This window comes from Lemur catta, chromosome 12, assembly GCF_020740605.2.
Source record: "Lemur catta isolate mLemCat1 chromosome 12, mLemCat1.pri, whole genome shotgun sequence".
NCBI lineage: Eukaryota > Metazoa > Chordata > Mammalia > Primates > Lemuridae > Lemur > Lemur catta.
The window spans coordinates 74,850,406-74,863,614 of record NC_059139.1 but is presented as its reverse complement, the minus strand read 5'-3'; the positions used below and the strand labels follow the sequence as shown (position 1 = coordinate 74,863,614).

The following is a 13,209-nucleotide window of genomic DNA, read 5'->3' as shown; positions in this document are numbered from 1 at the left end:
TTTTTCACAGACCCTGACTTCATATTTCCCAAACCACTCAAAAACAAATGTTGTTTAAAGATTGGTCAATAAATGTCTACTTAATTGCTCTAATGAGACAAGAAATAGAAGACTTTCTGGGCTCATAATATAGATGTAGACACTTGATTCAAACCTAGGTTCTAGTCTTAGCTTTGACTTTAACTCTTGAGTTGGACCAGAAACAACATATCTGAGCCTCTGGCAAAACAAAATTATTTTATGTTATCTTCCAGTCCTGAAATGTTATGAGTCATAGAGTAGATACTCAAAAAGTACTTGAGACGGCAGAAGAACTAGCTTCTCTCAAAGGTAAAGATCTCACCCACAACCAAAGCTTTAGTCTTTAAGAACTTCCTTGATAATTAGAGAGAAGACAGACGCAAACTATAGTGTACTGGATGGCACCCCCCTAAAGGAGATGTCCACCAAGAAGCTGTGAATGTGACCTTATTTGAAAAAAGGGTTTTTGCACAGGTAATTAAGTTAAAAATCTCAAAAAGAGATCATCCAGGATTATCTATCTGGGCCCTAAATCCAATGACAAGTTTCTTCATAAGAAGACTTAGAAGAGTAGGCAATACAGGAGAAAAGGCAATGTGAAGAAGGAGACAGGGACTAAAGTGATGTATCCACAAATCAAGGAACACCAAGAATCTCCAGCAGCCACCAGAAGCATAATAGAGGCATAGAATGATTCTCACTGAGAGCCTCCAGAAGGAACCAACACTGGTAACCTGTTGATTTTGGATTTCTGGCCTCCTAAACTGTGAGAGAAGAAATTTCTGTTTTTCAAAGCCACCAAATTTGTGGTAGTTTGTTATGGCAGTCCTGGAAAACTAACACACAGCTAGCAAAGAATCACTGTACCTTTACTTTGTAAAGTAATCATCAGCTACCCTAAATGTCCACAAAAAGAAAATCACCCTTGTAAAAAATCTATGAATCATGACAAGTGGTCAAGAATTGCATTATTTTCATAAATTCTATGTAATGAAATTAAAATGTACATGTATGCATTTTTAATCTTTCATTTCCCATACAGTTTTTAGAACGTTATCTGTGACCAAAGTGAACACCTTGCCCCCAAACCACTGTCAGAAATATAGCTTTAGTCCCAAAGACAGCTTTTCTCAGCAAGAGCTCTGATAATTCCAGGAAACTGTACAGCAACATTTACAGCTCACCAGTGGCAAGGTCACTGGATTTTCTCCCTCTGGTGTTTCACACATCTACAGTGCAGCACGTGGAAAACTGACTAACTTTTTAATTTGTTTTGCTAGCTTCTATTTTCACTTTAATTACCACATGTGGTTTGAAGTTTCTTCTCATATTTTGGGGTCCAATATTATTTCTGATAATAAATTATCAGCAAAGAAAGGTACTTAAAAAGCAATCAACTCCCAAGACTAAAATAAGTTGGTCGCTATATGTTTATACAGACAGGGCATTACTAAAAAATTAACATTAAAAATAAGTGTAAAAATTACTGGGCCATAATTTTTATTCTATCACTTTTTTTTTCACAACTAAGTCACAAAACAAAACTGTTTTATATATAATCGGTGGTAGAAAAAAACCTTCTATGTTAAAGATTCTCTACTTCAACTTTTTCCTTTCATAATAACAAGGAAATGAAGGTCAAAAGAGATAAAATGACTTGCCCAAGACACACATGACAAACCTAACTCTTGGCTTACTCTGCCTTCTACTACACCATATTCCCTAGATTATATCCACAAAGGAAAGCCGACTAAATGCTGGGCATCAGTCACTCATTCAAAAATTTAATGTATTAGGAGGATGGGGGTGCTCTACTTCTTACACTTGAAAAATTATTACATTCAAATTACCTAGTCTCAGGTATTTTCTTTATAGCAACACAAAATGGACTAATACAGACAACAAGTTCTTTTTTAAATGTATCATCAAATATATGAAAAAACCCAGAGTAATATCACTATTGCTAAAGTTTTAAGGGCTATGTAAAAAACAATAACCATAATATACCACATGAAGTCTCTGTTGAAAAAAGAATATCAACCTGTTTAGAAAATAGCTCTAACACTGAAAGTAGGTAACATTTATTGAGCACTATGTGCCAGGCATCATTACCCTGTACACACATTGTTCTGTACATTATAATCATCTACAAAACTACATACCAGGTCCTGTTATTATCCTCATTTTATAGATTAGAAACCCAAAGCTTAGAGTGGTTAAATAACTTTTCAAGGACAATAATAACAATTCTTATTTAGAATACTAACTCTTACAATCAAGCCTAAGATGTTGTTTAAACCAGTCATTTCTTTTCTTCCCTACACAGATAGGACAGCAAAAAAGATTATTTATAAAATCAAAAGGTTAACATCTACAATTTTTAAAAATCAGTTTCACTGCTTAAGAATTATACACAGATTCAAAACAATTATCCATAAATTCTCTGGAGGATATAAAGGTACAAAAAAATCGAATTGCTTATTACTAGACCAGGTGTGGTGGCTCACACCTGTAACTCTAACACTCTGGGAGGCCAAGGCAGGAGGACTACTTGAGGTCAGGAGATTGAGAGCAGCCTGAGCAAGAGCGAGACTCCGCCTCTACTAAAAACAGAAAAAATTAGCCAGGCATGATGGAAACACCTCTAGTTGAGCCCAGGAGTTTGAGGTTGCAGTGAGCTATAAAGATGCTACTATGCACTCTAGCTGGGGACACGGAGCAAGACTGTCTCAAAAAAAAAAAAAAAAAAGCTGATTATTATAATAAACATCTTAAAACTTGAGTAGACATTTAGAATTTTTAAAATAATACCTTACCGTGGAAATAAATGACACTAATAATGACTCACTTAGCCATATCTTTAGAGATTATCTTCATAAAACAAATTACGTATTTCTGTCTTCTCAAACAGTTCAAAATGAACATATTATAGTTTGGCCTCCTTTTGATGAGTCAAGGCTATAAGACTCTACTTTGTAATTACTTCTATCAATATTTTGTATCTTTTTTCCCCAATATTTTAAAGTATTTTTAACTTTGAGATGAGGTCATATTCCTGGAAGAATTTTTTAATCAACAGGCCCTCTTATTCTATTACTATTCCTCTCATTCATAGAGAGCCCATCATCAGCAAGTTATGAGAGTCTTTATTTCTTGATGGCCAGCCACTTTTGGTGACTTCACCTTTAGTTCAAAAAAGAAAAGAAAAAAATCACCTGTTTTATAAGCCCAATTCCTTATGATGTTTATGTACGTTATTTCTGTTAAATACAAAGGAAAAGCCAATCATACTATATGTGAAATAATGCAATAAATAAAACATACAAAGAACAATTTCTGGAATTCTAGTAAATAATATCTCTAGATTCCAGCTGGCAACATCTGGTGATGACAGGAATTGACTTGCAAGATGTAGCTTCATCTAATACAATATTTATACTTAGTTCTGTTATCACTTAAAGTAGATTAGCAATAACATTCTGGAACAAAACAATCTATTTTTGTGTGTTTCTTTAATTAAAAAATTGTTTTGGGGAAAGAGAAGCTAACGCTCTCTTGCTACCACAAACAAAACAAATTGTTTTTACTAATTACTACAGGATATATACCTTTATAAAATTAGGAATGTAGAAATACTGACCTGCTGTGATTGAGTAAAGAGGCTAAAAACCATTTCATGCCTCTCCTCTTTCCCCAGCTCCCTCAGGGGCACTAGAGTATATACATTGGGATGGATTTTCATCCTTGTGCAATTTTCTCATATTTTTATAGATATGTTTATTAATCAGAATAAAGTTAATATAAAATATTTTTCTATGGATTTAACATAGAAAAACATAATAAAATGTAAACTATAAAGACCCCAGTGATGATTTGCCTAAAAGATTAGATACAGAGCCCAAGATATTCAATTATCATCTATCCTTTCAGTTTATTTTACAACTTTGACCATACTTTCTACTGCTTCTCATTCCCTCTCACCCTCTTCTTTAAGAACAAAACCAGTTTACACACACACACACATATACACATATATACACATACATACTTTCAAGGGAGATGCTATAAAAAAAATTACACCATTCATAGCTAGAATAAATCTTTTGTTAGAAATTAATTAGAAATTGAGCATCTAAAGCAATAACTGGAAATTAGACAATTAGAAAGGACAATATGAAATACATACAATTATCTTGTCTTCTCTGAGCATATCTAATAGCCCTTAAAATCAATTCCTTACAATATTTGTTTTTATTCTTATGAAAGAGTTAAGTTCTATAACAAATTTCAAGAACTCATTAATTTAACTATTTTCATAAATACTATTATCAAATCACCAAACACTGAAATATGTACACAACTCTTAAAACATTTTGTGACACGGCAACCAATCAGCAGGGGTTATTAAGTCTTCCTATGAATTCAACCAGAAACTAGGGAGTTGGAGGTAGAGAAAGTACTATGCCTTCAAAATAGAGATATTTACAAAGATAAGATGTAGTACACAGAATTTTAAACATTGGAAACCACCATAATGCCTAATTGATGCACTAAAATTATTCTACCTTCATAAACTAGTGCCACAACAAGCTTCTGTATTTGGGAGCAAGCACCTTCTAAAACATACAAATAAACAAACAGCAACAATGAAACTAGAAATACTATGCTGAGTAATATTTTCTATTTTCACCAAAATTTTACTTACTCTTTCAATCAAGATTGCTTTCAGCTATATGTGGCAGAAATATGTCTACAATTTACCTATACAAATAAAGTTTTATATTTCTCACAAAATAAGAAATTTGTAAAGTAAACAATCCAGAGCTGGTGCCAGTTACTCAGGAGAAACAAGAGGAGCCTAACAGCTTTCTTCTGCCTTTATTAGAAAAGTCTCTTGACCTAGTTTGCTTACCAGCCCTCAGTCAATACTATTTTTAGATCAATAAATGTAGAAACTAAGGTTTTGGACAGGTCTTTCACATGAATGCTAAAGTCATCCCAAATTAGCTAAGGGTAGAAAAAGAGAGCCAGTGACAGAAAGCACATGTGTTAATGAATGAAGAGGCATGAACAGAATTTTGAAATATTTCATCAACAAGAAGGAATAGAATGCGCTACAACCAAATTCCTTAAGCCTTAAAAAGAGACTTTCACAAGGGTGAAGGTATAATTAAGACAGCACAAAGAACCACTTTTCAACATTGAGTCATATAGGATATGGGAGAATGAGCAATCTTTTCTCAAAAAGGAAGTCTGCTCGCCAGAATGAGATTTCAGATAATATTTCAGAAAAATATTTTCAGAATTTTCAGTAAAAATTTTCACTTCCCTCACCTATGAGAACAGCTAATATGAGAATAGGTGAGGGAGTGAAAGCCCAATAAAGAATGGATCTGCCATCTATAACACAGTATCAATATGACATACTACCTGAAGGAGAGAACAGATGGCCAGCAACAGCAGCATGGGGGGCTATGGCTCACCAGAAGAAAATGAGGCCTAGACTGGTCCCATTTCCAAGAGAATCCAAGTTCCCAGTAAAAGGGACAACTTCTGTCTAAAATTAGCTCTTGTGAGTAAGTATGCATCTCATGGTGATAAAGCCTCACTGGAAATATCATAAAATAAAACTAGAGAATAAAAACCAAAGAAGTCAGAGCATCTCTACTAAAAAAATGAGGATAAATAGTGACTATGAGAATACAAAATCCTTCTATGATCAATTCAGGTTTGAAAACACCACATAAGCTATTAAGTGTGACTCTGAATACATATGCCTGTGATTATGAATATGAGTGAAGGTAGTAACATCTTACTGAGAAGACTGACAATGATAAATGTTTAAATGTATATTTATAGATTTATCATAAGTCAAAAAATTTCATCATACTTAGGTCAACATTAGCTAACAACCAAAGATAAATCATCATGCTATGGGTGGATGTGCACAAGTCAGAGTTGAATAAGTATTAATATTTACTTGTTGAATTGTTTTAAAATTTCAACAGTCAGTATGGATCCCTATATTTAATGTCTTCCTAAGGATGGTGACTGATAGCCATCAACACAAAAACTATTATCTCTTTTTCTCTATTTGAAATTTATATAAAATAGGAAAATAATAAAATTTTAATATTTTCTACCTTATTTTGAACATATGTAATAGAATTGATACCAAAAAAAGAAAAACAATGAATAAAATCTAAAAGAATTAAGAACAATGTCAAAAACAAGAAATAAAAAGCACAAAATTGTTTTGATAAAATCATGATGGGAAATTTAAAAGAACACAAATATAAACAGAAAAGTTTTAAAGGATCACAAAAGAATTTATATCAGAGAATGAAGAGTAAAAAGGAAGCAAGACTTTTTTAAAGGTTAGGAAAATGTAAGTTGTGCAAGTCACTAGCTAGCTATGTGAGTCACTATCTCAGTCTTCAGAGACATAATTATGCATAAAATGATAAATTGGACAAGATCATGCCAATGGATTCTATATCTTCTAATATTTTTATGAATCTATAAATCAAGATAACACAAAACTTATGCACACAAGTAATCATCCTCTTATTTATGAATAGTACTTATCCAATGAGTACAGGATACTAATATACAGAACACCATAGTCCAAATATTGAACTTGGTAACATTAAAACAAAAATCATGTATCTATTTCAACTCTCTTCAAATATAAGAAAAATAACTGAACATTCTTTTTTGGCATTTACCATTCTTATTTGAAGGCCAAAATTTGTTTTTCCTAATATAATAAATCTGGAAGAAGACAGCCTAAAATACAGGAACATTAAATTAGAGACTCAAAGAATGCAGGTAATTAAGTTTAAATTGTAACATAACATGTAAATCTTTCTTTACTAACAACAGATTTCAGATAGGGCTTTATTCCTAATATTCATAGAAATTATATATGATACATTAAAAGATTAAAGAATTAGTGTGCTCCAGGTTACTAAACTAAACCATAAAAATTGATCATAAAATCAGTATTAAACTGTACAGTTATATATTAAGTCATTGTCACCAATTATTCAATACCTATGTTCAAGAAAAATATTATTTTCCTTTGGTGGCAGAAATTAAAAATAAGAAGGTTAAATTGATTTCACCAGCCAGTATAGAAACTGAAATTTTGGAAAAAAGAAATCTTAATACCATTACAGATTTTAAACTGCCCCGTGTTTCTCCTCAAATATTCACAAAACTATTTTTTTTTTTTTACCTTCCATGTACTGGAACATTAGAAAGGACATTTTTCTAAAATCTGAGAACTGAATCAAGAAAACAAATGAAATAAAATTAAAATGGAAAACAAGCCGCTTTCTTTTTTTTAAAATGGCTTTGGCTTGGCATCTGAGTGATAGTATTGTTCAAAAGAATTTTGTTTCTACCAGATTCAGAAGTCAAGAAAAATTATTGTTCCCATTTGAAGCAGCAGCATGAAACAGCTGATCTGCCGACTCCTAGATAATATCTGGGCCCTGGCTAAAGCAGGCCTGAGACAGAACCTCCCCCTTACCTGATCTCTGGGGACTTCTGATGTGGAAGCCTCAGAGCTGAACATTAAAGCACATGTTCCACAGTATCGGGAGTCAACACCAGACTCCAGCTGACCTTTACAATAGAGACATTGCTTTTTCTGCTCCATCTCAAAACTTTGCTAAGAGCCAGTGATAGTGCGCCCACAGAAGTCAATCTGTCCACAAACCTTCCTGGCTGAGGCAAAAGCAAGATAGAAAAGATGCACAGATCTGGCTCCTATTTCCTACTGTCTCCCCCTGTTGGCATGGAAGTATACCAGCCTCTGAAGGAACTGATACAGCAAACAACTGTTGGGCTTTGAGCAACAAAGAGAAAATCCTCATACATTAAGTGACGACCCACTACCTAAGAAAGAAATCTCTTTTCTAGTTGATTGTGAAATAAAAATAACTTATTTTCTTCCTGTACAACATGTAGAAGTCTTCCTATTTTAGGTTGCTGGATCTCAAGATCTCTGAGAATAGACCAAATTTTCACACTTCTTGAAACAGTATCTTGTGGACAGCTGTACAACAATGCTTTTCTTAATCTAACACTTTTTAAAATTATTATTATTTTTACTGAGGTATAACTCTCCAATACTTTATAATTTTTCTGTTTCAAAGAAAAGAATTTAAATCATGTGCAAATGATCTCTATGGTCTCAATAGATATAAAAATTCTAAATTTCCTTGCACCAAGAATGTACTGTGCTTAGCAACACACAATGAGGTGGCAGAGCTAGACAGGCAGTACACTGGGATACTTAAAACCCATAAATGCTTAATCTGAGAATAAGACTCCTATGTTGATAATCTGTTCTATAATACCTTCTTAATTGCTATATAAATTCCTGCTTCATTCATTCATTTCAAAATGAAGGTACTAAGCAACTCCTAGACACCAGGTATCATATTCATGTACTGTGCAGAACATTCTTTCAAATGGACCAAAGTTCAAGGAACTTTATGAAAACAAATAAGAACACTAGAAAAAGAGCAAAAGAGTCAAAATTCTTACTCAGTAAAACTTTCCTGGCCCACAATTCTCACATAAACATCTCCTTCTTTAAACCCTTTGGCTCCCTTTACAATTAGATATACTCTTTAAAATTTTTTTAAGTCTTGCCTCTTTGTATAATTTCCTCTATTTTTCTTTCTTGTGTAACCACTTTTTTTATTTTGTAGACCATAACAACCATTCTTCTTTATATCATGTCTATCAAGAAAAATCCCATTTTATATTCTGAGCATAATTTTATAAAATTTTACATTTAATAAACAATAATAGACAACATGGGTTGAAGAGTTTCTTACAAGCTAGGGCTTGTTCTCAGCATTTTAAGTGGATTATCTCATTTACCCCCCCCCCACAATAACCCTATGAGATAGATTACATTACAAAACCTAGTTTATATTATAGATGAGCAAATCGAGGCACAGAAAGGTTAACTAAATTGCCCAAGGTTACACGGCCAATATGTGGCTCACATCCAAGCAACTTTGCTCCAGAATCTATACAATTAACTATTATACTATGCTTCTTTGGCTAGGTCCCTGCTCTATCTCACCAAAAGCATTCTGTTGCCAAAAAAAGTCTCAAAAGATACATTATCAATTTATTAATTTTGTCTTTCTGCTTAAGTGGTGAAACATTCAGTAAACAATGCACATTAATTACCAATATTCTTTCCTTGGACTCATTTTTTCCCTAGCTAATTTTAAACATATAATTTGGATATTTTTACCTGCATAAGTTTATATTTATATTAAAATAAAATTATTTTCCTATCTTGCTTATTTCCTGTTTTGCTTTATTCATTTATTAATATTATTAATAATTGAGCATTTACTAGGTAGCAGGCACTCACCCAGGCTCATAAAATCATAAAACATTAAATCTAGAATATTGAAAATAAAATAAATCAAAATTAATGTTTAATCAAAGAATATAAAATCTATCGAAGCTGGATATCTTGCTTCTTGGTCTAGCCTAGAGAAAAGCTAATACTGGTATTTCGTCTTGCATCATCTGAACCCACTGGTTCTGCTCTTCACAACTAAAAAAATTTAATGTCATCTGGTTACCTCACTAGGCAGTCCCTCTTTTAGATCACTTGTGAAGATAATAATCACAACACATTTGTCTTAGTTTCCTAGGGCTGCTGTAAAAGTACTGCAGATTGGGGCCGGCCACGGTGGCTCACGCCTGTAATCCTAGCACTCTGGGAGGCCGAGGCGGGTGGATCGCTTGAGGTTAGGAGTTTGAGACCAGCCTGAGCAAGAGTGAGACCCCGCCTCTACTAAAAATAGAAAGAAATTAGCTGGTCAACTAAAAATATATATAGAAAAATTAGCCGGGCATGGTGGCGCATGCCTGTAGTCCCAGCTACTCGGGAGGCTGAGGCAGTAGGATTGCTTGAGCCCAGGAGTTTGGGGTTGCTCTGAGCTACGCTGACGCCACGGCACTCACTCTAGCCGGGCAACAGAGGGAGACTCTGTCTCAAAAAAAAAAAAAAGAAAATTACTGCAGATTGGGTGGTACTTTTAAAACAACAGAAAATTATTCCCCATGGTTCTGGAGGTCAGACATCTAAAATCAATGTGTTAGGAAGGCCATGCTCCCTCCAAAACTCCTAGAGAGGGATCCTTCCTTACCTCCTACAGCTTCTGCTAGCCCCAGGCATTCCTCTGCTTGTGACAGCATAATCCCAATCTCTGCCTCTGTCTTCACATGGCTGTATTCCCTATATGTTTAGTCTCTCTGCTCTTCTTTAAAGGATACCAGTTATATTGGATTAGAGCTTACCTTAAGGACTTCATACTAACCAGATTATAACTACAGACCTTATTTCCAATAAGGTAACATTCATAGGTACTAGGTATTACAACTTGAAGATATATTTTTGGGGGACATGATTCAAACCATAACAGATATGAGTATTAATTGCTGAGGCAACTTGATCTTTATACTTCTACAGTCAAATAAATACCTATTAATATTTATTCCTACCTTTTGATTTCTGATTTTAAATCTGTTCTTGGGCCATTCTAAGAGCATATTTCCCCATTCCAGTAGTGACTTAACATTTAGTAACCTTTGGTAAAAAAACATTGTCAAAGTCTTTTCTAAAACCTCAGTACATTATTTTATATACTCTATTATCTTCATACAAAGGAATAATTAGTCAGGCATGATTCTTCCAGCGAAATGCCCCCTTTCCCCTAGGAGGTTATTTTATATATAAATATTTGATGACTGTTATCATGAATTCTAAGAGATGTCCAATATACAAAGCCTCCTTTATATAGCAAGTAATGTTCAAGGCAGAGGAAATAGTAGTAAACATAATGAAAGTGCCTATTTCTTGGAGCTATAGTGTGAGGAGCAAGCTGAGATTATACAAGAAAATAGTTAATAAAATTATACATATTAATACATAACTAAATACCATAATCAAATGAGGCACAGAGACATACAGAAATATATATATTAGAACTTACTGCTTGGAAATGTTTAGAACTAACCTACCACATAGTAAACACCAGCTAACAAAGCAGTAGTAGTCATAGCAGTACTAGTAGTATTAATGGTAAAGATACTAGAAGTGATATGTAAGACAAAAATGGGGAGAGCAATAGAATAAATAATGATGTCAGGGCGGAGCACCAGACAGGGCCCATTATAGCTAGATTAGTCAGAGATATCTCTCAAAGAAGTGTCATTTGAGCTGAATTTATAAGAAGGCAGCTGATCATATGAAGAACTGGAGGAGGAGTACTCAAGAGAAACAAAGCAGAAAGGTTCAAAGATAAGAAAAAACCTGGTGTGTTCAAAGGGCAATACGACCAGAATGGCTTGAGTGTGTTGAGTGTGACAAATGAAGAAAAGTGGTAGGAGATGAAGGGGGGAGGTAGGCAAAAACAAGATCATGAGTTTGGGGTATAGTAAGGAATTAAAATTTTATTCTAGTTATTATACAAAGGGATACTACTCACAGATCATAAGTAGGAGAAATATAAGATCTCATATACATATTGAGATCACTCTAGTTATTACATAGGAAATAAAATGCAGGAAGGGCAAGGAAGCAGGCAGGTAAACTGGCTGAAGCAATTCAAACCAAAATTTATTGCGGGTTTTACTAAGATGATTATGGAGACGCTGAGAAGAGATCAGATTTGGGATATATTTTGGAGGTAATATCAAGAGAACCTACTGATGGGATGTGAGATTTGAGGAAAAGAGTGAACACAGGGTGATTCCCAAAATTTTGGCTTTGAGCAGTTGATTAAAGGTAGTATCATTTACTGAAGTGAAAGATACACAGTCACTTTAAGAAGTAAAAGACTGTGGGAGTGGCAGATATGAGGGTTTTGACAAGTTAAATTTAAGATTATCAGTCCAATTACCTTACTGAATAAAATGATCAAATTGTAAGACAATCTTTATAAATTAAGTTCACATTAAAATGCCTTATTCATCCAAATGAACTGTCATACCTTATATATGACACCAGATAAAAAGAAAAATTTTAAATAATAAAGCATTATTTCTACATATTCAAGAACTATGTATCTTCACATATTTAAAAGTTAAAAACTGTATGCATTTATTTAATTTTATTTTTAAAACATAAGGTGATAAAATACCTCAATTTCAGAAATTCGGGAGTTTTTTTAAACACTGAGCTCCACCTGCTGGTAATTTCTTACCTTTAGGTATTACACTATTTAAAAAAACACTAAAATAGGTATGTTAAAGTGGAATGTCATCTCCAATATAAAATACTCAAAAACCACATTTAGGAGACATCAAGGTACCATTTTCTTTCTTTATAGCTACCATTTATTGAACTTAGCTACATGCCAGGCACTGTGCTAAACATTTTTGCAAACAATATTTCATTTGTCTTTCAAAACAATTCTGTGAGGTTTCTATGACTTGCCACTTTTCACTAATAAGGAATCTTATCTCAGAGAGCTTTATGTGATTTTTGGCTATGGTCATGTATTAATAGCATGGAGGATTTGAACTAAGGTCCCTCTGATTATACATCTGCTGGTTTAGCAACCATGCAACACTGCTTGGATAAAATATAAACTCCAGTGTCAGAAAATTTTGAGTTTAAATCTGCCACTCTGATTCTGATAAAGTTCCTTAATCTCTTCAAGTTTCAACGTTATTTTCTGAAAGGTAGGAATAACTCCTTTGCAGGATTGTTAGTAATAATAAAATGATGTGTTATATATCTAGCATACTGTCTAGCACACAGTAAATAATGATGAGTTAGTTCCTTTCTTTTAGTAATTTTCCTTAAATAACATATTAGAATAACATAAGATATGAGGTTTTATACTGCCTCAAATTAAGTGTCTCTCAAGGTATCATCTGCTAGGAAATCTTAAATTTTTAAATTTTAATAGATACTACATAAATTTGTTTAGAAAAACCATCCCTCCAAAATGGAACATGTTTCATACGATAGCTAAATTTGCAGCACTCTTTTAGTTACTCGTCTTTAAAATCTATAGAAAGCTTGGTTATACATAAAGCCAACAAAAAAAAAATCTATGAAGTGAAATTAAGAATAACCAAGTAAAAATACTGAGATATGAATAAGTAAAATACATCATGAAAATTGTAAGC

At 33.4% G+C, this 13,209-nt stretch overlaps 1 protein-coding gene across 2 annotated transcripts in view; it reads right to left on the bottom strand.

The window, feature by feature from the left end:
- FER (FER tyrosine kinase) overlaps window positions 1-13,209 on the bottom strand; it is a 369,146-nt gene that overhangs the window by 237,017 nt on the left and 118,920 nt on the right. The window contains exon 1 of one of the 2 annotated variants that reach the window (XM_045565691.1): window positions 7,559-7,687. The exons of the other annotated variant lie outside the window; for it this stretch is intronic. Coding sequence (XP_045421647.1) covers window positions 7,559-7,687 — 129 coding nt within the window. Of the gene's footprint in view, window positions 1-7,558; window positions 7,688-13,209 lie in introns of those variants that run through there. 2 annotated transcript variants of the gene reach the window in all.